The sequence below is a fragment of the Pseudonaja textilis genome, chromosome 2 (genome assembly GCF_049901715.1).
Source record: "Pseudonaja textilis isolate UNSWEBS1 chromosome 2, rPseTex1.2, whole genome shotgun sequence".
NCBI classification, from domain to species: Eukaryota; Metazoa; Chordata; class Lepidosauria; order Squamata; family Elapidae; genus Pseudonaja; species Pseudonaja textilis.
The window spans coordinates 153,266,903-153,292,926 of NC_141991.1; the positions used below are offsets into that span (position 1 = coordinate 153,266,903).

Here is a 26,024-nt window from a genome sequence, read left to right on the forward strand (position 1 = left end):
AAATGTAACAATTCAAATCCTAACCAAGGACCTAAGAATAATCAAAATAATTATCTGTTTATCTCAGTCAACCAGGGGTATATTTATTTATTTATCAATTTTATTTGCTGCCCATCTCACAGCTCAGGCTGTGGATTTGGTATTGTTACCAATTAACCAGTCACTTCCAAAGACCTGGATAGAGAGAGACATGGTTGTTTGATGGTGTTAAATAGTAGCTGTTGCCTGGAAAGCTGCCTTTTACAATTTATTATTAAAATTATGAAGCAGAGTTTTAAAGGGCTTGACAAATCATGCTTTCTCTTCCCGTCAAACGTAAAAGAGCGGACGAAAAGACATTTAGGAGAGGAACATAGTAGAAATCCCACGCGCGACTCCTTCCTGCAGCATTTATTCCAGTGCTTCTCTTTCTTTTATCCCTTGGCCAAAGCATTTCCGGCCGCTATCTAAGAGCAAGGAAGCACTTCCGTCGAAAGTTTGTTCCGGGGATCTAAGATGACGGCGCCGGAGGCATCGTTGCAGTACGGTAAGGTAATACGGAGTTGGGCGCTCATGGCGGATTGAATAGCGGCCACCGGAAGGACGGACGCCCAAAGAGGGCCCTGTACTCTCGTATCCTACGCCTGCGCCGTTTTAGTAAGGAAGATGAGATGGGACCTTCTTGGGCTGCCCTTACTGCATGTGGTAGAGAAGGCTTTGAGATAGGTCTTCGCTTTGGTTGCGAGGGGCATGGTTCGGCGGCGGCGGGGAGGCAGATGAGCTGTAGGTAAGGGCAAATGAGACAGATGTATACGGAGAAGAGGCCGCCGGCTGGCTAAGATCGGGAGTGGGCGACCCCTGTGCCCCCCCCCCTCCCCCCGCACGCCCATATTCACCATAGGCCGGATAAAACCTGATTGTTCTCCAGAGCGGGACATGGAGCCGGTTAAAACGGAAATTAGCCCCTATTACACTTTCCTGTTTTTAAAAAAATATTCTGTTTGATTTTTCCTGATGCTTTAATGATTAAGACACCAAAACAGTTTTTCCCTCTCCTTATAAACCCCTCCAAGTAGGCAACACAAGCAATCTTGCTTTCAGCATATAATTTAGGGAGCTTAAACTCGAATCTAAGATGGTGATAGGTAGAACATAGGTTTGACAATACTGATTTGAAATATGTTGGCATTTTCCTTTTTTGGGCCTTTCTACATTAGCTTTTATTAGTGTTGAACAGATGAGTTACTCCAACTGAAGAGGTGAACATCAAACTTATTCCTGAATTACACATTCTATTTTTTTAAAAAAGTTTTGGTATAAACATCTTAAGCATTGCTGAAGGAACCATGTACTTTTCTCTGGTTCTTTTCCCTCCTATGTTGCGGATTTTTTAAATACCTGAACTTGTCGTGTAAAGATTTGTATGACATGATCTTTCAACTGTTATGAACAGGAAATGAAAATTAATTGCTTAAAGAAGTTGAGTGGATTATAATACCTTATTGTTTGCCCTTTATAGGTCACCTGACATTCCTTAAAACCACCACCTTCCTTCCTCCCCAGCCCAATTGAATTGGACACAGAGAAGTAAATACCTGTACAGGATTTGAGATTTGATATAGTTAGGAAGATGATTTGAATATAAGACATTTAATATTTAATAATCCTATATTGAGCTATTATACCTCTACAGCAGCTTTCTTAATGTTTTTGCCTTTGATTTTGTAGTTCTACTTCCCCAGCAATGCACATGAAGCTTTCATCTCAACCTGTTAAAAAAGACATAGTCTCCACTAGTCTCAGTTGTTAAATGAATTCCGTGTCACCCACCTCAGTGCAGTACTTAAGCCAGGAAGAGTTGCACCACTCAGATGGAAGGCAGTTTTTTAATCCCAGAGCCAGCAGCCAGGGAGGGAGCTATCCAGGGCTTTTCCCCAGAAGTGTCACCTGCAGCCAGTATAGTGAACCTGATGAAGTGGACAAGATCAAGAGCAAGCTCCTCTCTACCTGGAACAATATGAAATATGGTAAGTTCAGGTTATAGAAACTGCATGGGAATGGGCAGATCCTATCACTGTTTAATTGTCACCTTGATCTTGACAAATATAGATTAAAAAAATTATGTAACAGCTGTAAAGTATTTCATCAGCTGGGCATCCTACATATTTTTCCTTTATGCGGTTTGAATTTTCAATGAAATTCTTAATATATTTTGTGACTTTAAAATTAGGAGACCTGTATTTACTCAAGTTTCATACTTATAAAATCAATTCATTTGTCAGGATATATTTAAGTCCTGCTTTAGTGGCCTAATTGTTAGCCTTTAAATATGTAGGTTTAATATTTAGTTATCTACAAAGATTGACTTTTGCGCATATCTGTCTCTAAAGATTTGTAAAAAAAAAATCAAATCTTTTGTAAACATTATGTTCTGTAATCTCTCTGAAACTATTCAAAATTAAATAGGTTTTCCAGATTTTGAATTTTTAAAATCATCTGTTTAGGAGAATAAATTCTGTTTCTATTTTTCCAATCAGCTATGGTAGTAAAGCTGTCTTTTTTTTGTAACCTCTAGCTGATAGGACATATTTCCCACCATTATTTTATTGAACATAACTTTTGATGAAGAGTTTGTGGTCTGAGTTAGTGAAATAACCCATTAGTGAGTGAGTTAAATAAATTCATTGATATATGTATAGATGTGTATGTATTTCATTTGGCCTTCCATATGCTATTGAACTACAGTGCCTAGCATTCCTCATCCTTGCCAGCAACATTTGAAGGACCACAGTTCCTTCAAGGTGCTTTTCATTTACTCCTATGCTGAAGTTATAAGACCATAGTTACTTTGGTTATCTCCTCATATGAGTATCATAATAGAAGAACAGCTTTTTTCTTATTCCTATGGACTTTTCTTCATCCTTGTCGAGATGGACATGGACTGAGGGACGCTTGGTAAGTATGCTCATAACTCTCATCAGAACATAGAGATTAATAGAAGCACTCTTAAAACATGGAAACGGGACTTTAAATTGAAAATGACTAGTAAAAATATTTTAGCTTGGTCTGCAGTTGTAAACACAAGCATTCTATTGCTGAAAGTTATCGGTTTTTTAACTATACAAGCTCTATTAGTAGCAATATGAATTCCTTAGTTTATATTATCTCTGATTTCTCTCTCTGAAATAATGCCTATAGTAATGTTAAACTATTCCTTGTTTAGCATGATAGAGAGGTTTATACTGTTAATTACCTTCACTTTTCTTAGCATCTGTATAGATATCTCAGCATAGGTGTAAATGGTTGTGCATACAGGTAGTTCTTGGCATACAACAGTTAATTTAGTGACCATTCAAAGTTACAGTGGCATTGAAAAAAGTGACTTATGACTGCTTTCCACACAATCGTTGCAGCATCCCCATGGTCACATGATCAAAATGTAAATGCTTGGCAACTGACTCATATTTATGATGGTTTGCAGTGTCCTGGGGTCATGTGATTACCTTTTGACCTTCTGACAAGCAAAGTGAATAGGGAAGCCAGATTGACTTGACTTAACTAACTTAACTACTGCAGTGATTCACTTAACAATTGTGGTAAGAAAGGTCATAAAATGGGGCAAAATTCACTTAACAAATTCACTTAGCAACATAAATTTTTGGCTCAATTGTGGTCATAAATTGAGGACTATAAGTTGAGGACTATTCTAAGGAGAAGAGTTGAGCTAGTTGTTTTTATACATTTATGTGCATTTGATGATTTAATGTGTGTGTTGGTTAGACCTCTACCCTATGCAAATTGGCAATAATTGGAATGTATTTGGAGTATTCTTGCCCTGAGGATCCTTTGTTTTTTATTCTTTGATTGCCTCAATGACAAAAGAGATTATAGGGAAAAAGCTGTGTTCAGCTGTGCTCAATTGCTTTAAACTGGCATATCACATGATCTGAGATTGGATTTCCTATTCCTTTTTCTTCTCAGGTTGGACTCTCAGAATCAAAACCAATTTCAGCAAGGTTTCCCCAGTTCATCTGTTTGGACGTGTCTATCGCTTTGGGGAAGAGGGTAAGTTTGATACAATAGGGGAGGGTCTTCTCATCACTTAGCTGAGTTCTATTTGACTGCCCCTCCTTTTCTTTGAGAACCAAATCTCAAAATCTTAGCAACCTAGTATACAGTCCACACATCTACATTGAAGAATGTTGCTATGTTTTAGAAGATTGTCAGGACCACACAAAAATACCCAGATTCATCAAGATCTGAAAACTTTTTATGCTAGCCCTTTATAACCTTTCTCTCCCTGTCTTGTCTTATACTGCAAAGGTATACACTAAGATTTCCTGCAGCTTTAGGTTGTGTGACAATGTCTTTGGGCTTCTTTGAGGCCTGATTAAAATAAGGTGCCTCTATCTGACAGAATTTTGTTTTTCCTTGAAGAGGATGTGGAGCGCTTCCAGAAAGACTTTGCCTCTCGTATCTGGCTAACTTACCGTCGAGATTTTCAGCAGCTTGAAGGCACTACATGGACCACTGACTGTGGCTGGGGCTGTATGTTGCGCAGTGGGCAGATGCTGCTTGCGCAGGGTCTTCTTGTCCATTTTCTTAGCAAAGGTGAGTGGCAAGGGTATATTTGAGACATCTGAGAGGGACTTTATTCCTCATGCCTTTGTACTAAGATATACAGGCTGAAGTATCTAAGATATACAGGCTGAAGTATCTATAATGTTTACATCTTGTTCCATGGAGGATCTTAAAGAGTTATCTAATTCAGTAGTTTCTGTCATGGCCCAGTTGGAGCTTGGGTCTAAGTAATAGTAGGAGATGGAGCTGGGGCCAGCACAGAGGGATGGTGCAATCCCTATGGCTCAGGAGGAACAACCTGAGGACGAGGCAGTCCTAGGTCCATCGGGCCTCGGAAGAGTAGGGAGGGAGGAAGAGAGGGCTCTGGCTTATCAAGGAAGTTGGGAGGAGATGGAATGGGCAGTCAAAGGAGCAGAGGTGCGGCAGAGCTCTGGAGATGAGCAAATACCTCCCCTACCCGATCCCCAAGTGCAAAGAATGGACAGAAGGCAGAGTCAGCGCAGGATGACCTGACTACTCGGGAGGAAGTTGCCCCATCCCTCCTGGAGAGTAACACTTAAGGAGAGGCTGTGAGGTGGGCCTTTTGCCAGGAACAAGTGTTAGTTTTCAGATTACGCTCGGCTGTGACTCAGGCTGCTTTGTTTTGAAGATTTGTTTTTGCCTTGTTTTGAGGACTGTCCTTGGCTTGCCCTAGCCCTAAAGATTCTCCTTTCAGACCTGCCTTGCCTTGAATCCCATCTTGTTTCGAGAAGTGCTCTTGGCTTTTTGGTTTGACCTGTGTCCTTGATTGTGAACATATGATGTGCTTGCACAAAACCAAAACACTTTAGCCTAGTGGGAAATGTAATTGCAGATGCATATGTATTTTGTACTTGTATTTTTCATGTAGTTTTGTGAATAAATCTGGATGGGTTGGGGAAAATCATCTGTTTAGGAGAATAAATTCTTTTTCTATTTTTCCAATCAGCTATGGTAGTAAAGCTGTCTTTTTTTTGTAACCTCTAGCTGATAGGACATATTTCCCACAATTATTTTATTGAACATAACTTTTGATGAAGAGTTTGTGGTCTGAGTTAGTGAAATAATCCATTAGTGAGTGAGTTAAATAAATTCATTGATATATGTATAGATGTGTATGTATTTCATTTGGCCTTCCATATGCTATTGAACTACAGTGCCTAGCATTCCTCATCCTTGCCAGCAACATTTGAAGGACCACAGTTCCTTCAAGGTGCTTTTCATTTACTCCTATGCTGAAGTTATAAGACCATAGTTACTTTGGTTATCTCCTCATATGAGTATCATAATAGAAGAACAGCTTTTTTCTTATTCCTATGGACTTTTCTTCATCCTTGTCGAGATGGACATGGACTGAGGGACGCTTGGTAAGTATGCTCATAACTCTCATCAGAACATAGAGATTAATAGAAGCACTCTTAAAACATGGAAACGGGACTTTAAATTGAAAATGACTAGTAAAAATATTTTAGCTTGGTCTGCAGTTGTAAACACAAGCATTCTATTGCTGAAAGTTATCGGTTTTTTAACTATACAAGCTCTATTAGTAGCAATATGAATTCCTTAGTTTATATTATCTCTGATTTCTCTCTGAAATAATGCCTATAGTAATGTCAAACTATTCCTTGTTTAGCATGATAGAGAGGTTTATACTGTTAATTACCTTCACTTTTCTTAGCATCTGTATCTCAGCATAGGTGTAAATGGTTGTGCATACAGGTAGTTCTTGGCATACAACAGTTAATTTAGTGACCATTCAGAGTTACAGTGGCATTGAAAAAAGTGACTTATGACTGCTTTCCACACAATCGTTGCAGCATCCCCATGGTCACATGATCAAAATGTAAATGCTTGGCAACTGACTCATATTTATGATGGTTTGCAGTGTCCTGGGGTCATGTGATTACCTTTTGACCTTCTGACAAGCAAAGTGAATAGGGAAGCCAGATTGACTTGACTTAACTAACTTAACTACTGCAGTGATTCACTTAACAATTGTGGTAAGAAAGGTCATAAAATGGGGCAAAATTCACTTAACAAATTCACTTAGCAACATAAATTTTTGGCTCAATTGTGGTCATAAATTGAGGACTATAAGTTGAGGACTATTCTAAGGAGAAGAGTTGAGCTAGTTGTTTTTATACATTTATGTGCATTTGATGATTTAATGTGTGTGTTGGTTAGACCTCTACCCTATGCAAATTGGCAATAATTGGAATGTATTTGGAGTATTCTTGCCCTGAGGATCCTTTGTTTTTTATTCTTTGATTGCCTCAATGACAAAAGAGATTATAGGGAAAAAGCTGTGGGGCAGACAATGGAGCAGAGGTGCGGCAGAGCTCTGGAGATGAGCAAATACCTCCCCTACCCGATCCCCAAGTGCAAAGAATGGACAGAAGGCAGAGTCAGCGCAGGATGACCTGACTACTCGGGAGGAAGTTGCCCCATCCCTCCTGGAGAGTAACACTTAAGGAGAGGCTGTGAGGTGGGCCTTTTGCCAGGAACAAGTGTTAGTTTTCAGATTACACTCGGCTGTGACTCCGGCTGCTTTGTTTTGAAGATTTGGTTTTGCCTTGTTTTGAGGACTGTCCTTGGCTTGCCCTAGCCCTAAAGATTCTCCTTTCAGACCTGCCTTGCCTTGAATCCCATCTTGTTTCGAGAAGTGCTCTTGGCTTTTTGGTTTGACCTGTGTCCTTGATTGTGAACTGTGTTTGTCTGTTGTTTCACTTTGGGAAAACTGCTCCTGGTCTTGGACCTTTGCCTTGCTCTGAGCCCTGTCCTTGCTTTCTGTCTGGACTTTTGCTTTATGAACTAGGGTCAATTGTTTAACCCTTTTCAGGAGAAATAAAAGACTCTTGAGAAGCCTGCCTAGTCTTGCCCACCTGGGTCATAACAATTTGTTCCTGGCCCGAACTTCCTCCCCTCCCCATCACTAAGTCGTGTGAACAAGCCAATGTTGTTGCTGTAGGAGATGGAGCAGCTCCATGCAGACAATGCTCAATTGTCTAAGCAACTTTTTCATCTCTTAGCACAGCTCATTCAGCTGCAAGTGGCTAGCCTTGTTCAACTGCACCGAAAATTCCCTGTGGCCGTTCTCGACAACTTTGACTCATTGGCTCAGTTCCCTATGTTTTTTGGACAATGTTAATTATATATGAGCCTACGGCCAAAGGACTTCCCCACTGATCAAGACAAAGTGGGCTTCATGATCAGCCTCGTGGTGGGGTCAACGGTTCGATGGACAACTACTGTGCTGACGTAGCCTAACCAATTGTTGGGTGACTATGCCAGGCTCTGTCACCAGCTTTGTGCCAAGTTTGAAGACCCAGTCAGTGCACTGACAGCGGACAGGCACCTGAGATAGTTGCAACAGGGGTGTCGGCCAGTTGTGGATTATATTAACAATTTCTGAGTGGTCAGCCAGGACCTCCAATGGAATGATGGACCAGTTCCAGGAAGGCCTTTCATCCGAGTTGCTTGGTGAGTTGGCTAACACTGATTGCCCCCATACGCTCCAGGAATTGACGCACTTGTGTTTGCGCATTGACATGCGGCTCCAGCGGCAACAGGCGTGGTGATGAATGGAGGCTTTGCTGACACCTGCCAAGAAGCCGCCAGCACCAGAACCATCAAAAGAGCCTATACAATTGGGGGCTGCCCGACTGCTCCTTACCCAAACTACAATACAGGCAAAGGCCTTTGTCTGTATTGTAGTGGACAGGACCATATGGCGGCCAAGTGTCCTGCTAAGGCGACCAAATTGGCAGCGGGAAATGTTAAGACCTGGCCTAAGGGCTCAGTAGGCCAGGTGCACCTGACGGTGGGCCAACCCCAGCCTCCATGGCCGACTCCCTCAAAACACCTCATGCTTGCAGTGAGCATGTCCATGCCTAGTCAGGGAGATGTGGAGGTTCAGGCCATGGTGGCCTCTGGGGCCACTGCCAATTTCATAGACTTGGACTTTGCTGTGCAGTGGTCCATTCCCCAGCAGCAGGTGTCATCACCATGGAGATGATTGACGGTTGGCCACTTAGATCAGGATTGGTGGTCGCTGTAACTAGACCCCTCTGCATGCGCATTGGGTCACATGTGGAGGAGTTAGTGCTCTATGTGATTGTAGTGCCTCACTTCCTGTTGGTATTTGGGCTGGAGTGGTCGCAGGCCCATGATCCGCAGATCATCTGGTCGTCAGAGACAGTGAGGTTGCCTGCCCTTGCTGGCTGCCTCTGCTTCTTTAGGGGCGGGGAAGGGGGCTCATCTGGACCAAGGGTGAGTCTCCCCCTCAGTTTCCCCTGAAGGATCTTTCGTCGCTTTTGCCTTCTCCCTATGTCTTCCCTCTGTTAAAATCCCCCCCACACACACACACACTTATTTTCAGGCAGATAGATTTCGTGTCTGAGCATTCTCACATGACGATGGGACTTCCCCCCCCCTAAAAACAGTTAAATAAAGAAAAAACAATACATCCTCATGCAAGAACTTTTCTGCTTCTGATTATCCCCATGCTTACAAGTTGCAAAGGAAACACGGAAGCAGGGAAGCAGCTGCCCAGCTCCAGAGCTCCACACCTTTTTTTTTTCAGAGGGAATCTGACTCGAGTGTAAGCCGAGGGTTTTTTTTTCAGCACAAAAAATGTGCTGAAAAACTTGGCTTATACTCGAGTATATAGGATAAATAGATTGCTGGTAATCTATATAACACCTAATATACTGTTCTACCATCGTGTTTGTCCGTTCTGTAGCCCCGTTTGTACTTGGATGAAAAGCTGCACTGAGTCCCTGGGTGGACCCTATTGCCCATAGGAACTCCATCCAAAACTTAGCTATGAACTGAACCCCTCTATCTGAAATAATCCTGTGGGGCACCCCATGTAGCCTATCTTCTTCTTCTTCTTCTTCTTCTTTTTCTTCAGCGTTTGTCTCGCGCTCGGGCGAGGTCCGCTAATGTCCTTGAGTACTGCTTCCACACCTCTCTGTCTGCCACGTGTGTCGGGTCTGCCTTCGCGATCTCTAGATCGGCCTTGATCGTGTCCATCCAGCGTTGTTTAGGTCTACCACGCGGTCTCGCTCCTCCGACAGTCACCTTCATTACAGATTTGGCGCGGCTCACGTGGCCGAACCATCGTAGCCGGGACTGCCTCATGACCGTGGGGATGGGCACGATGTTGAACCGTCTACGCACTTCTTCGTTCCTGACGCGATCGAGTAGGGTGAGGCCTACCGACCATCGGAGCATTCGCATCTCCATTATCTGGAGTCTGCTTTCGACTTCTTTGGTCGTCGGCCAGCACTCTGCGCCATATATGGCCACGGGGCGCACCACAGAGTTATAGATTTTCGCCTTCAGGCGCATCGGCATCTTCTTGTCACAGAGGACGCCTGTGACGGACTTCCATTTGCCCCACGCTGCATTGATCCTGGCTGCCACCTCAGTTTGTAGTAGGCCTTCTTCCCCAAGAGTAGTTCCCAGGTACTTGAAGGTGGAGGCGCGCGGTAGCTCCTGCCCGTTCACGTGGATGGAGCCTGTCATTTCAATGTCAGTGGTCAGGTATTCGGACTTCTTTAGGTTCAGCAACCTAAAGCCTATATATCTGTTTTATAAACATCTTGGCTAATTTTCTGGCTGAGGGCAACCTTGAGCAGGCTGTGAAATGGTCTTGTTTTGAAAATAGGTCAGTCACGGTCCAAATGACCATGTTCCTGCCACTCTCTGGGAGCTCGACTGTGAAGTCCATGGTGATTTCTTCCCGGGGACAACTTGGGTCATCCACTTGTTGGAGGAGACCCGAGGGCTTTTCAGGTCTCTTCATAGTAGCACAGGTGGCACAGCTCTCCACATCTACATTTATCTTGGGCCATCAGAACTGTCACCTAGTCAGGTGCAGGGTCTTTAAGTAACCAAAGTGCCCTGCAAGTTTGGAATCATGGCTGTGCTGCAGGACTTGGAGTCTTAAGGTGGCAGGGATGTACAACTTGGTCCCTTTCCAGGCTAGTCCATCCTTGAGGGTCAGTGTGTCTGTTGTTGTTTAGCCATGGATCTGCAGGGAGCACTGCCTTCAATGCTCCCACCATCGGGTCTCCTCCAAAATTGTCACAGCACCGGGTTTAGCTTCTCGTGTTGGCTTGGGCTGCTGGTTGTGAGGAAAGGTGAGAGCTTACGGGGCATTTACAGTGCCCCTAGGTTTTTGTGGTTAGTCCAAACCTCAAATGGCACCTGGCTTCCTTCTAGCAAGTGTCTCCAAGTAAGGAGGGCCAATCAGACTGCATAGGCTTCTTTGTCCCACATGGCCCACCTCTTCTCAATGTTGGTGAGTTTATTGGATGTATAGGCACAGGACTGCAGCTGACCCTGAGCATTAGCTTGCAGTAACACCGCTGCCACAGCCATGTCACTGGCATCAACCTGGACAACAAAGTGCTGAGGATGGGCTCCTCAGCGAACAGTTTCTTTAGCTCTTTGAAAGCCTGCCGACAGTCTAGGGTCAAAGCCAGTGGCTGGCTAGGTCACGGCATAGGAGTCCCCTCCCCTCAGTCTTTAACAGTTATATAGCTAAGAGTTTTTTCAAGACGTGGCATGCTAGTTTGATGTGTTCTTCCAGAGCAGGGGTGTCAAACTCAAGGCGGGATGCTTAGATCTGGCCCACGGGACCAGTCTGGAAATAGCAAAGGACTGGCCCGCGGTGCCTCTGCTCGCAAAAATGGGGCGCAGGTGGGGCACACAGACCCCTACAACCGCTTTTGGCCTTCAGAGTCCTCCGGGAGGTCTTCCAGGCCCAAAACAGAGTCTGCACAATTGTCCAGGAGGCCTTCCAGACCCAAAACATGACCTCTAGAGTGGTCCAGGAGGTCTTCCAGGTGCAAAACAGAGCCTATGGAATGCTCCAGGAGACCTTCCAGGCTCAGATGGGGCCTCCAGAGTGTTCCAAGGGGCTGTCCTTGACTCAGAAGGTTATAAAAGGGAGGAAAAGTAAAATATTTTACCTTCCAGGCTTGCAGGATTCTGCTACTGTAGCCTATGTCAACAATTTTGTAGTTGTAGTCTTCCTATGGAGTCAGTTTCTTGATCTGGTCTCTCTCGCATAAGCTGATCAAGTAAGTATTACAAAACAAAATCATAGAAATGTACACCTCCCTATTTTTATAAGTTTATAAAACCATGTCTATTACTGCACATTCTTTCCCCGCTTTGCTACCCAGACTGCTCCCCTTTCCAATCTGTTAAAGAAAGAGGTGAAGTTCCATTGAGACATTGAGGAGCAAGGGGGCCTTTGATGACATTAAGGCTGCCTTCACCTCTGAGCCCATCTTCAAGCATCCCGATCCATTAAGACTGTGCGGATGGATGCATCAGATGGGGCCATCTGGGCAGGCTCCTGCAGGCTGATGCCCCTGCAAGCACCTTGTTCCCATGGTGCTGAAGAAGAGTTATGACATATGGGACAAGGAGGTGTTGATGGTCAACATGGTGGCACTAATTGGAGAGGGCATGCCACAAAGTTGTGGTTCGAACTGACCATTGGAACCTAGAACATCTACAGACTGCCAGGATGCTGAACCAGCACCAGGTGCGATGGTCACTGTTTTTCGCAAGGTTCGACTTTAGGGTGACATGTCCCTAGCATGCAGAATCAGCATGCGGATGCGCTGTTCTGCAAGCCCAAGTTCATCCAAAAGGAGGAGAAGATTAAGGCCAGAACGGTTATTCGCTTGGAATGGTTCATGGCCACCGAGGAGTCCATGGACCTACGGGTCAGGATTCGCAAAGCGCAGCAACAGGATCTGTTTGTGGTGACTCATCGTTGTGAGTTGGCTTGCAATGGGAAAAATGAGATCCCTTGGACTTACATGGAGGACCTGTTGCATTTTAGTGACTACATTCCTGAGTGGGACTTCCATGGCAGTATCCTGAGACAATGTCACCACAGTCCAGCAGTGGGGCACTTTGGGGTCTTCAAGATGTTGCACCACGTCTCTAGGACATTTTGGTGGCTGTGACTCTGGCATGACATGTCAGGATATGTGATGTTATGTGGGCAACGTTGACAGCCAAATATGCCAGTGGTGCGCCCCGGTCTGTTGCAGCCATTACCTATGCTGGCGAGATTGTGGGGGCAGGCTCATTAGATTTCATTACGGATTTGCCCCCATCGAAGGGTGCCATGATACTGGTGATCATGGACATGCTCATGAAGATGGCCCATTTTATCCTATATGCAGGTCTCCCTACCACTCGGACAATGATACATCTGTTCATTGCCCATGTGTTTTGGCTACATGGTCTACTGGACCCTGTAGTGTCTGACCAGGGGGTGCAGTTCACAGCACACTTCTGGCCCGACCAGACCTTTTATAGTCCAAGCTGATGCTAGTGATGTGGCAGTTGCAGCCATTCTTCTCCAATAGGACTCTCAGAACCGACTGATGCCTTGCCCTTATGTCTCCAAAAAGCTGACAGACACAGAGCAAAGATGGGCAGTCTGGGAGAAAGAAGCATTTGCAGTGCGATGGGCTTTGTTGATTTGGAGGCATTTCCTAGAAGTATCTACAGGTGAGAATACAAAGTTCCAGAGTTCAAATATTTCAAGCGAAACAAAGCCAGACCCAAAAGAGTTAACTGCACTGTTTCCCAGTTCTTGGCAGTCTTCCTGGAATCTGTCTGGCAATTCGGAATTGTCCATAAATCACAATGGCCGCTTCAAACGTATTCTTTCAAATCTACAAAGCACTTTGCTCCAAGCAAAGATTGAGAGTCAGCACGCCTCCTTAAATCCCCTGGATGGGCATGTCAGTCTCTCTAATCAATGCCTGGCTTGACGTCTCCTTTCCGATTGTAACTGACGTTTCAATCTTCTCCTAGTCCTAGCATCAAGCCAACATCTGTCAGTCTCTTCCTCGCTCGAAGCCTCTGACTCATTTTGTGGATCAGCTGCTGGCATGAACGAAGTCGAAGGTTCTGGAGAGGACTGTCTCTCCGACACTCTCTCATCCTCCTGGCTCACATCTGTGTCCTCTGATAATTCAGACTCCACATTCACAGCAGGCTCAAACCTTCCATCTTCAGAGACATCAGAGTCAAAACTCCCAGCAGGATCAATCCTTCCAGTCACAACAGGGTGATGGAGCCGTTTGAGGTGTGGACTGATCACAAGAACCTCGGGGCTCTAAAGACATCTTGGAAGCTATCACCTAAACAAGTCCACTGGGCTCAATATTTCAAGCAGTTCAACTTCAACATGAAATATATCCCCGAAGGGAAAAACATATTGGCAGACACCCTGTCAAGGAAACCCCAATTTGACAGTTGCCAAGAGGAAGTAGTGCAGACGATGATATCAGAGCTCGATTGGCAGCCCAAGTAACCAAGTAACCGAGGCCAAGCCAACCGCAACCCCTGACTCCTGGAAGACAAAATGACAACTGAGTTGAAAGCAGCCTTATTGACGGATCCCTGGTTTGTGGAGCATCAAACCGAATTGACAATGAATGAGGGACTGACTTGGAAAGAGACTATACTTTATGTACCCGCAAATCTAAGACTAATGGTACTAAAGTATAGCCATGACTCACAATTGGGGGGACATTTCAGTTTCTTAAAAACCCTACATTTAATCAGAAGACAATTCTGGTGGCCAAAAATGAAACCTGATGTCGAGGACTATGTGAAAAACTGCTCAATTTGTGCCACAATGAAACACAGAACTGGTAAACCCCCTCGCCTCCTCCAACAAGTAGCTGAACCAACACAGCCGTGGGAAGAAATTGCAATGGACTTTATCGTAGAATTACCTGAGAGTGGCGGGAATAAGATCATTTGGACTGGTATTGACTTATTCTTTAAGTAGGCTCACTTTACATCCTGTAAAGGACTTCCATCTACAAAAAAACTTGCAAAACCGTTCGTGAAGCATATCTATAGCTACCTATTCCTTTTGCCAGGAATAAGTGTTAGTTTTCAGATTACACTCAGCTGTGACTCTGGCTGCTTTGTTTTGAAGATTTGTTTTTGCCTTGTTTTGAGGACTGTCCTTGGCTTGCCCTAAAGATTCTCCTTTCAGACCTGCCTTGCCTTGGATCCCATCTTGTTTCGAGAAGTGCTCTTGGCCTTTTCGTTTGACCTGTGTCCTTGATTGTGAACTGCGTTTGTCTGTTGTTTCACTTTGGGAAAACTGCGCCTTGTCTTGGACCTTTACCTTGCTCTGAGTACTGCCCTTGCTTTCTTTCTGGACTTTTGCTTTGTGAACTGATCGGATAATTTATGGGCTGTTATTTGTGGGAGGGTGGATCCTGACCAGTCAGTGGAGGGTCAATTGTTTAACTCTTTCCAGGAGAAATAAAAGACTCTCAAGAGGCCTGCCTAGTCTTGCCCATCTGGGTCATAACAGTTTTTTTGGATTTGTCATCTTCCAGAGATCAACAGAAGACATTTGCATAATAATAGAAAATTTGAGTAGCTCACCATTTATGATACAGATTCTTCCACCAACCAAAATTTAGTCAACTTCAGCAGGTATGGTATCCACATATACAGTTTGTTACAATGTGTTTGCTATTGAGTGAATAAGTGATACCTTAATTAATTTCTATGGGCTTTGGGGAATTGGATGGCTTGCTATCCTTTCTTATTTTTCTTGATTTTGTGTTTCACTTTTCAGACTGGACCTGGTCAGATGTCCTTATCACTACCAATTTGACAAATATGCAGCCCATGAAAGTTGCCTCTCTACCCTGTCCCAGCATCTCCCATCTGCACCAAACTTCATCCATCCCCACTAATAGGACTATAGGACCCTGGGAGTTGTGGGCTCATCGGCATACCTGCAGATCTGATGAACTGGAGAAGGAATGCTACCACCGTAAGATTATTTCATGGTTTGCAGATCAGCCACAAGCACCCTTTGGGATCCACCAACTAGTTGATCTTGGGCATAATTCAGGGAAGAAAGCTGGAGATTGGTATGGCCCTTCTGTTACTGCCCACATCCTCAGGTGAGTAATTGGTATCTGAATGAATTTATATTATAGAGATGAGGAAGAACAGGTTTGGGGATCATTAACACTCTCTCAGTGGGAGTCTTTATGGGCGGATATTCTGGTTTGTTTGTTGGTAGTTAAGTTGGGAGGTTTATTGTGTACAGACCACTTTGGATTTAACAATTTTAAAATGAAAATATCCCATTTGAAGTTCAAAATAATTTTAATTTGAAATAGCTGGTCTTCATCTGAAATAGTCTGTTTCAATGACTTTGGTAGTGTTTTGAGTATTCTCAGTGACTGAAATAATTTATTTCAAATTTAAAAAGTGGGTGTTTCAAATGGTTAACATTGAAACATTTTGCAAGCTCCTAATTATTTCAGTATTCTGTTGGGTGTCCAGCTAGCTATGTGGGAGTTAGGTTCTCTGCCAAGAATGCTCCATGTTCTTATTTTGGGAATTTTTTGACAGCACAACCAGGGATAATCAAATTCTGTTATCACAAGTTTTCAGAATGATTAACTAAAGTACTAAATGGACCTGCTGGATCTGTGTCTTTAAAACACCTGCTTAGAATGCAGGGGTTAAATTTTGTTGAAAAGAATAACAATAGAACTTTGCTGGCTTTCTTGTCCTTGATGAATTGCATCATTAATTATGAAAAAGTTGAGAAAGGCAATACATGGCAAATCTGACATTTCTTTAGCATCTGAATCTTTCAGAAGCTGTCACCTTGCAAGCCAAATATTTCTTATGAATGGGGAACCTATGCTGCTAGACTAGAATTCCTGGCATGCCATCCCATGCTGATTCAGTTTTCTGTGAGTTGTGATCAGCAACATTAAAATGATAAAAGGTTCACAATTTTATGTATTAGGGCAGCTATGGCATCTTGGAAGCTTTTCTGACTCCTACATCATTATGCTATCCCAAACTGAGCCCAATTTCCTTTTTCCCCAGCAAGGAAATTTTTCCATTAATAAGTTTACTATTTGTCAACTCTCCATCCTCCTTCCCATGACAACCACCTGAACTGTGAAAAATTGACAAGGATACTATTTCACTGAAGTGTGCTATTTTGTTCCTGTAGGAAAGCAGTGGATTGTTCTATTGAAGCAGGCAATCTGGTAATATATGTTTCTCAGGATTGCACAGGTAAGTTTGGAGAAGTGGGAATTGGACAGGTTTGTCCTGGGCTCAAGTCTCAGGACAGTCAAAGGGATTTAACTAGCTTTTTGTCCATATAGTTTATGACTGAATTCTCTTCTCTCATATCCCCATAGTGTACAAAGGGGATGTGGGAAACCTAGCCAGGAAGAATAACAGCAGGACTCCATGGGATCCTGAGGCAGAATGGAAAGCAGTCATTATCCTGGTGCCCATGCGGCTGGGTGGAGAGACTTTTAATCCTGCCTATGTGGAGTGCATCAAGGTGACTTGAGAACAGGTGCAAATAGTGGGATACTGGGGTTCACATATAATCCATGTTGATGTCTCATTCTTTTCCAGCTGATTGCATGAAAAGGCTATATTGATTGTGTCTCAAAGTTGCAATATTCTGTAAGCAGAACTGTACAATGTCTGTAGGAGATGGTTTCTGGAATCTCCTTGTATGTATTCCCAGTTGTTTAACTAAAACAAGAAAATTGCTCTTACAAAATCAGCAAATCAGGAATAGCAGTAGACTGAATTATCAGCTTTTCCAGTTCTTACCACTTACATTGTCTTTTCCTACATTTGTACATTTGTGGTTGAAAAGTGATAGTCTCTCTCCTAGTCATTGTAGATAAGTACTGGGAGTTGAATATCACAGCTAGGAAAGGAACAAAGATTTGGTGGAATTCCTGAATTCTGAACCTTATCCTACAGGAGCTGTTGAAGTTAGATTTCTGCATTGGAATTATTGGAGGGAAACCAAAACATTCACTGTACTTTGTCGGATATCAAGGTAATCAATTTTACTGTGAGCCTCAGAAATCTCTAATCTATTTTCCCTCTTAATAATAGGTTGAGCCAAATCAGCTTTTCTAGCTTCTACACTAAGCTATATAACCAGTAAATTTATTACCCAAATTCTTAATATACAATAACTTCTGTAATGGTATAAACTTTACACTGTAATTACCAGTATAACAGTAATAAAATTTACATGTTTTTCCTATTGAATATTATTTCAAATATTATCACTCTAATCCTGTTGGACTGAAACTTCCATTTGTAATTATGACACTCTTGGTTTTATGCTTGTTTGGATTGCTAAACACATGAGTAACAGAATAATGGAGTTAAATTTTAATTGGCAATTTACCCAGCACAGCTGAATTTGCAGAATCCATGTCTGACAATCCTTGTTACTTTCTCAAACCAGTAAAAGGAAGTTCACTTTTTCCAATCAATCCATTACAGCTCCAAGAGGCCTTGATGTCATCATTTTTATTTATTGGCAATACCCAAACCATTCGTTTTGTGTGATTAAAAATGAGCAATTAAACTAATAAAAGGTGTAAGCCAGTAAAAATAAAAGCCTTCCTAGATATTTGAAGTCAGTGTGGTTGCAATGAAATACCAACAATGCATATGGTAACATAGGTATGGTTTGAAGAATGGTCAATATAAAAAGAAGTAAATAAGCAGGGATTTTTAATTTTTTGGAGCTGTTTATTTTTAGAAAGGAAATAATTATCTAGTTGGATCTGAATGGATTGTAGCTAAAAAGGCAGTAGTAGTTCTTTGTACTTGGAGAATAAGCCTGCATATAGGCAACTCCTGTCATTTACCTAATAAAAAGTAGAAGTATCCTTGGTAAATGGGAAAAAAGTTAATAGCTATTTGTAAAATTGCTACCAGTTAAGCAGCAGACTAATTCAAAGAGGAGGCATGTGAACCAATTGATGGAAAAAGCAGCTAAGAGCATGTTGCGTAGTCCATGTTTCCTCTTCTGACAAATGCAGTTTTTTCAAGTAGAAGATAGTCATACTAAGATGCATTGCTTATTTCTGCCTCCTACTTCCCTTCATGCCTAGATGACTTCCTGTTATACTTGGATCCCCATTACTGCCAGCCTTTTGTGGATACCACTAAGGAGAACTTTCCTGTAGAGGTGAATATTTATCAATATCTCTTTGAACTTAAGGAATCTAATAGTTGGGAAAATCATGTAAGAAAGCAATTAGAACTCCAGAAACTATCCAATATTAGGAAGAATACTCAGATTGAAGAAAGCATTTTTTTGTTGCTATAGCCCTGTGATGGCGAACCTATGGCACACGTGCCAGAAGTGCCACACTGAGCCATCTCTCTGGGCATACCAGCCATCACCTGTTGCTCTTCTGGGTTCCGGTGCACACATGCACGCCAGCCAGCTGGTCTTTGCATTCACAGGAGTGCCAGAAACTGGAAGAGCAGCTCCTGGGTGCGCATGTGCATACCAGCCAACTAGTTTTCATGTGTGCATGAGCATTAGAAACTGGAAGACCAGGTGAAGCTGAGCTTCCAGTTTCTGGCGCTCCCGAGTGGCGCACCAGGGAGTTGCTCTTCTGGTTTCCGGCACACGCTCCCATTTTGGCATTTCAAACTAGAATTGTGAATCCCAGGACACCATCTGACCCTATAATATTAATATTTCAAAGTGTGAATACCATATTTCCCTGAAAATAAGGCTGAGTCTTATATTTATTTTTGTTCTAAAAGACCCATTGTGGCTTATTTTCGAGGATGTCTTATTTTATCCACGTACAGGAGGCAGTGAGTGCAGGAGCCAACGGAAGTGGGAGTGTTGCTACCACCAGGCTGTCCCTCTCTGTCCCATTTGCTTTTCTGCAGCCACAACGTGCCAAGTTTTTGGTGTGCCCTGGCCTCTGCCCATCCTGCCTGCTGGCCCTGCTGTTGCTGAGATGTTTCTTGGCCACTGGCCATCGAGTGGCTGCCTGTGCTGCTGCTGCCCTCTTTGCCTTCCTGGCAGTACTGCTCTTGGAGCCCTGCTGGGCTGCTGTGTCTGGTGCTGGTGCAGGACGAGTTGGCCCAGATCTATGACTTCTGGAGCACCCGCCCTGCCGCCAGTGGAGCTGTGCTACCTCACCCACTACCGCCTTTGGGCTACTGAGTGCTGGGCTGCTGAGTGCTGCAGGTGCTGGGTTACGGGCTGAGCCTGGCACTTTTTGGGCCTTGGCCCTGGTGGACTCTGCAGCTGTCATGCCACCTGTGTGAGGTAGGTGTGTGTGAGGTAGGAGGCTGCCCTTGGCTGCCTTTTGGCTCTATCTTATCTATGGGTGCTCTGCCACTGCTGCTGTTGCTGCCTTGCTTTCCGTCCAGCCCGCCAAGCCCTGGCTGTTACCTAGCAGCTTTCAGTACCTCAGGCTGGAATTCCCCACACACCTCACAGGCCAGGCACAGCACCCCTCCCTCTGCCTACTAGATACCCACCGCTCCACTCCCCCACCCATCTGCCTTGTCTCGCCTTGTGAGATGGTGGCTGCAGCTGGTGGCAGAGCGGCCACAGGTGAGGTAGAGGCCAAGGGTGGCCAGGGGCAGCCCCACATCCGCCACATACAGTCAACACGAGAGCTGCAGCACCTACCAAGACCGGGGCCCAAAGAGCGCCGGGCTCAACTTGTAGCCAAGCACCTACAGCATCGAGTAGATGTTCCCACTGGTACTCAGTAGCCCGAAGCTGGCAGCAGATGAGGTGGCGCGGATTCACTGGCAGCTGCTGGTGAAGGGGCCCTGTTAGGCCAGCAGCAGGGAGGCATTCCAGAGGTCATAGATCTGGGCCAACTCCCACTGCGCCAGGCAGAAGCAGCCCAGCAGGGCAGTTGAGAGCAACACTGCCAAGAGGGTGAAGAACCCCAAGGCCAGTAGCAGCATGGGCAGTCACTTGTGCCAGTTGCTGCAAGTGATTGGCAAGCCTGTGAAAAGCGAAAAGTGGAACTTGCCTGTCCCCTGCACTGCGGAAGTCAGCAAAATGTAGAGAAGAGCTGCCTTCTCTTCAGGAAAGAGCTAGGAGGCCTTTCAGTAGCAGGTCAAGCTGGGTGTTATTCAGATCATGTCCTGGCAGGTTTTGAAAGGGAGAAAGAGCCTCTCTATGTTTCGCTGCCTTCCATAGTGCATAGGATGGCAAGTGAGTCCCGCTTTTTGCTTTCGACATGCTTGCCGATTGCTTGAAGCAACGGACTGCTGCAGGCAGCACCAGAAGCAGGTGGAGGCAGAGGCGCGGGGCTGCCCACTCTGTTTCCAGCAGCTGCTACAAGCACATTTCAGGCAGCCATTAATTCATCTAAATTCTCAGTCCCTCCCAAGCCATCAACAGGAAAGAACCTTTAGCCAGAGCAGCCTGGTGCTCCTTCTCAGCATCTCTGTTGGCAACCTTGTTGATGTGGTGCAGTGCTACCACCAAATGGATCAGGAGAGGCAGGAGGTGGGGCAGGGGTGGTGCTATACTGGGATCTCACAGTCACTGCCTTCTGTGCTGGCTACACCCCCCCCCCCAGGGCTGACTCTTAATGGGCTTAATTTTAGGGTAGGGCTTATATTAGATGCATTCTAATAAATCCTGTTAGGGCTTATTTTCTGGTTGGGTCTTACTTTCGGGAAAATATGGTATAAGAGAGGGATCTGGTGGTTGGGCGCTGTGCCGGTGTGGAGCTAAGGAGCGGATCACCGCTCTGAAAGATTCCGATTTTCGCTAGTTGGTGGCTTTTTGGAGCATGCCAGACCCCGGAGGGGTAGGCAAAAGAAAGGGGAAGACATGGAGGTCTTGGGGAGGTGCTGTGATCACAGAAACTGGAAGAAGAACCCCCTGAAAACCAATGGCAGAAGAGGGAAATCGTGTCAACCGTGACGATCGGAACCAGAGATGCAGCAGCCCAGCCGATTAAAAGAAGCGAAAAGAGGGAAACAGCAGGCTGAGCACTGAAAAGGTGTATTTAAAGATGATTTTCAGAATATAAGTGTATACTGTAAAGGAAGCTCCGAATTGAGTGTTGTGGTGAAGCTGTGGAGTTTTTGACAGGAGCTCTGATTGTAACAATGGGTTCTTATTTCAGACGGTGCCAGTCAAGTTGGAAAAAAGCTTTTTTGAAGAACTAAATAAACATATGGCAGGGGGAAAAACCCAGAATAAAATATAAATTATTACAGGACGATAGAAAGAAAGGAGGCTTTGGTCTTCCAGATTTCGTAACATATTACTATGCTGCGATAGCAACCTGGCTCAAAGACTGGGTTAATATGATAAATAAAAGGATCTTAACATTAGAGGGCTTTGATTTCCAACTTGGATGGCACACATTTATGTGGGATGGAAAGAGTAAACACCACTTGTACTTTCAAAGGCATTATATAAGGAATGTGTTACTAAATATTTGGGAAAAGATAAAAAAGTACATTACTGTAAGGTCCCACTGTGGTTATCTACAATGGAGGCAGTTACACATCCAAATGTTTTAGATTTTGATAATATTGTAAGATATAAAGATCTATTACATCAAACCAGAGAGTTAAAGGGTAGGAATCAAATACAAATTCAACGAAAAGAGATAGCATGGTGGCCCTATGCACAGATGCAATCGCATTACAGAAAAGATAAAGAACAATTTGGTTTTCACATGACCTACCAAGAATTAGATAAAATTTGGCATGGAGAGGAAAGGAAGCTGATTAGTAAAATATATAAGTATTTATTGGATTATAAATTAAAAGAAGAAAAAGTCAAGGAGTGTATGATAATTTGGGCAAAAAATGTGGGCCACAGTATTGAATTAGACAAGTGGGAACGTATTGGGAAATAAATTACAAACTATGTCAGCCTCGTACAAAGAGAATCTCTATAAAATGGTGTATCGTTGGCACTTGCCACCCGTGAAACTGGCTAAGATGTTCCCGAACATCCACCCAAACTGCTGGAAGTGTAACTGCGCCCAGGGAACGTACTTCCATATGTGGTGGACATGTCCATATGCGCAGAAGTTTTGGAAAAATATCAAAAATTGGATTCTAAATATAACTAAACAAGAAGTAAAACTTGAACCCGAAACCTTGTTGGGTATGATAGACTCAAAAATAGAAAAAAAAATCAATATTTAATCTTGCACATTATAACGGCAGCCAGAATAAGTTATGCTCAAAATTGGAAACTGTCTATTGTCCCTTCAGAGGAGATGGTCATTAAAAAAATTCACGAGTGCAGAGATGGACAGCCTAACCAAATTACTAAAAAACAACAAAGATAGTGAATACTACAAAGTTTGGAACTGTTGGTACGAATGGTTAAAGAAAAAGCAACATTTGATAACTGAATAAGGTATGAAATTATGAAGGACATGCATTTAATTATAAAGTATTCTGTGAAATTAAAACAAAAGAACAAGGAAGGTATTGTAACAAGGTAGATCATGTCAATGTTATGCAGTAAAAGAAAAAAAGAAGAATGTAACCAATGCTCAATACCTGCTGCAAAATGTATATATATATATATATATTTGTTTATATGTTTGTTTCTTTTTAAATGTTTTAAATATATGAAATTTAAACTTTATTTTTTAATTTTTTTTTAAAAGAGAGGGATCTGTGTATCATAGTTCAGGGTAGGTGACATAAAGTTGGGGTTGTTTATAGATAACAATTCCAACATCTTCTCTTGAACATCAAGATGTGATGTAATTGTTTTAAGGATGCTAATGAGTTGCAGACTATAGAAACTATGTTTTTTAGATTGAAAATAATTTCACAGCTTATTTTAAATTTTCTTCTTTAAAACGTGTATCTCAATTATGCTGTCTTCTCTTAAGATAATGAGATTGGACTGTGAAACCTACTCCGTACATTTGTATATAAAAGCATATTATCTTGAAAGCAAAGCTATTTTGATATCCGTCTATTATATTGTAGTGCCTTATATATTTGGCTTTGAAATAATCTTTTTTTTTCCAGTTACAGAAAGAGGCATTGAGACTTATGATGTCTGTTCTCAATCTTATCAGTTCCTGTTTATGGTGGAATTATCTAAGACTTCATTTGAAGGTTGATTCTAGAGACAGGCAATCTAAAAAATTGGAGAACTTTAATGTTGTTAACTCTTTTCCAGACTTTCCACTGTAATTATCCTCGAAAAACATCATTCACGAAGTTGGATCCCAGCTGTACTATTGGGTTCTATGTACGTCACAGAATGGAATTTGAACATCTCTGCTTGGACTTAACTCAGGTGAAGAATTATATTTTTCTGGGTTACTTACAAGCTATTCTCTGAATTACAGTGTTTACTCTGGATTAAAGATAGAACTTGACAGAAATTTGGGGAAACAAATACCGTATTTATCGGCGTATAACACGCACAGGCGTATAACACGCATCTTCATTTTAAGAGGGAAATTTCAGGAAAAAAATAAGGGTAGCTCAGAACTGACATCACGTCACGATGCTGCGCCGCCGCTAGGCACTATTGGGAACGGGATCCCTTAAAGAGGATTCCGCTCCCTGGACATCGGCGTATAACACGCATACATCATTTGCCCCCTATTTTCAGGGGGAAAAAGTGCGTGTTATACGCCGATAAATACGGTAAGTGTTTATTTGTAGAATTTGAAACTGGAAACTTGGGATGTGAGTTTTTAAAAAGGCTCGTGCTTTAAAAGAAGCTATTAGTATTTTACTCACTGTGTTTAAGATAAGATTCTTCAGCACAACAAAACTGGAAGCTTCCATCATAAATTGTGAGTTCTGTGTAATTCTTACAAGCCATTTTAAAACAATTGCTCCTCCAGTCAGAAATGGAACAAAATCCAGGCCTAATAAAAATTAATGTCAAGCCTGCTTGCCTGAATTTTATAGCAAGTAAATGGATTGTACTAGTTCATTATTCTTCATTCCCACTGCAGATCCTAAACTATGCAGCTGCCAAAGAAAAATATCCCATGTTCTCGGTTGTGGAGGGCTGCGCTCAGGAATATGGTCTGGAGGAGATGTGTGCCCATTTTGCCCAGCAAACCATGCAAGTCCAACAGCATAGTAAACGGGACAGAATAAAGAAGCCCTCAGCTGAGGAATTTGTCATCTTATGATTGCTGGCTAGCCAGACCCACCACCTCAGACTTTTTTATTTATGTAGAAATAAAGATATAGGCTTGAAATAGAGCTACATTTCTTACGTCCCAAAAAGAAATCTGAGACAGCAGTTGTCTCTGCTTCTCTGACCTGTAGTATTCCAGCTGTTCCCTATGGAAGACACTGCAAAAAAAATTACCTTGGGGTCCCTAAACCCATATGCAGACCTATTCTCATCTTCGGTTAGGCTGAAACAGAAAGCCGTGACACTGGAATAAAGCTGCTGAATGTAAAGAAGGACACTTAGTATTAAAAGGACAGTCTAGAATTTTTTTTAGAAAGGAAACAGTCAGATGAGGTTCATGTTGGTTAGCTTCAGATTTTGCTGAGCACCAGCCTGAAAACAAGAGCTTCCTTTTCATCGGCTCTGGACTTTTTCATAGGCCTTTAAAAAGAAGGATAAGTTGCATTTTCATGCATATGGAAGGAAAACCCTGTTTCAGTTTAAAAGTTGAGGATTTCTTCAAACAACCATTCATTCAGCAACTGACTTGGGGAAAACAAGACAAGCATAAAACGGAGTGGCCAATAATGTCTTTGTTCGTTTGAATAAACAGTATTGTCATAACAAATAAAGAACTGAAGGGCTTACTCTCCCATGGAGGGAGATAAATGTTTCACGTTGGGAATCAGGTAAAATTAATGTATCTGGTAGAGTCAGCCTCTCGGGGCCTTGCACATTCATTGGGTGTTCTATTACAAAAAGCTATTGATCACCATTAGTTCACTTCATGCCAGATATGTTTCAGTTCTCTCCACCTTCACCCAGTACAGTTTTCAGAGCTCTTTCTCTTCCTCATGACATTTTTCCACTTGCAAGTAGATTAGCAATTTTGGCAGTTGCACATTTTATATGACTTCTGCCTTTTATAAGAAATGGCTTTTCTTAGTGTAGGTGTGGGTGCAGGAACAGGAAGTCAGACTTATCCTTTATGGCACTTTACAAGTTTAAAGGCAACACTCCCTTTTAGTCAATAAATGTTCTCTCTGAAAATTTGCAAGTTACCTGTGTCTGTATCAAACTGATGCTGTGGTAGTTTCTACAATAATTAGTTTGAGATGGCCATACCATTTAATCAAGATATTCCATAAATACACGAGGAACCAGTTTTCCTATTCCAGATCCTTCAGTAATGCCCACAAAAGCATGTTCTGTACCAGACTGCTTACAGAAGAAAACAGGTTGTTAAAGCACCATTCTCACTCTGATACAGTAGTTAACAAGTTGAAGCTAGAACCAATCATTTGTAGAATGTTGAGTCACTAAGCCATGCCTGACCCATCACAATCCTATGACAGAACTCACCAAGCTCCCTGTCCCTTCACTGTCTTCCAGAATCTGCCCAAACCCATGCCCACCACATCAATGACAGTCT

The 26,024-nt window shown here is 43.0% G+C and overlaps 1 protein-coding gene across 20 annotated transcripts; it reads left to right on the forward strand.

The window, feature by feature from the left end:
- The first annotated feature begins 479 nt into the window (after positions 1-479).
- Positions 480-25,642, forward strand: ATG4D (autophagy related 4D cysteine peptidase). Of its 20 annotated transcripts, none has more exons than XR_015742036.1 (12): positions 480-636; positions 1,499-1,566; positions 1,708-2,006; positions 3,961-4,044; positions 4,417-4,590; positions 15,230-15,563; positions 16,640-16,704; positions 16,833-16,981; positions 17,419-17,497; positions 18,573-18,649; positions 23,630-23,855; positions 24,111-25,224. XR_015742036.1 is itself a non-coding variant. In XM_087926019.1 (12 exons), the coding sequence occupies exons 3-12, from the start codon at positions 1,790-1,792 to the stop codon at positions 24,603-24,605; spliced, it is 1,482 nt and encodes a 493-aa protein (XP_087782145.1). In that variant the 5' UTR covers positions 480-636; positions 1,499-1,566; positions 1,708-1,789; the 3' UTR covers positions 24,606-25,642. The 20 variants fall into 20 exon arrangements, 13 of the variants coding, with proteins under 13 accessions (XP_087782145.1, XP_087782153.1, XP_087782148.1 ...); XR_015742039.1 differs by having other exon boundaries at positions 1,815-2,006; XR_015742038.1 differs by lacking the exon at positions 1,499-1,566 and adding an exon at positions 22,699-22,846 and having other exon boundaries at positions 24,111-24,352.
- The last annotated feature ends 382 nt before the right edge of the window (positions 25,643-26,024 follow it).

Coding starts and splice junctions, on each gene's coding strand:
- ATG4D (XM_087926017.1), top strand. CDS start 496: ATGACGGCGCCGGAGGCATCGTTGCAGTACG. Junction 4,591..15,229: donor TGTCCATTTTCTTAGCAAAG/GTGAGTGGCAAG, acceptor TTCACTTTTCAG/ACTGGACCTGGTCAGATGTC. Junction 18,650..23,629: donor AGGAGAACTTTCCTGTAGAG/GTGAATATTTAT, acceptor ACTCTTTTCCAG/ACTTTCCACTGTAATTATCC.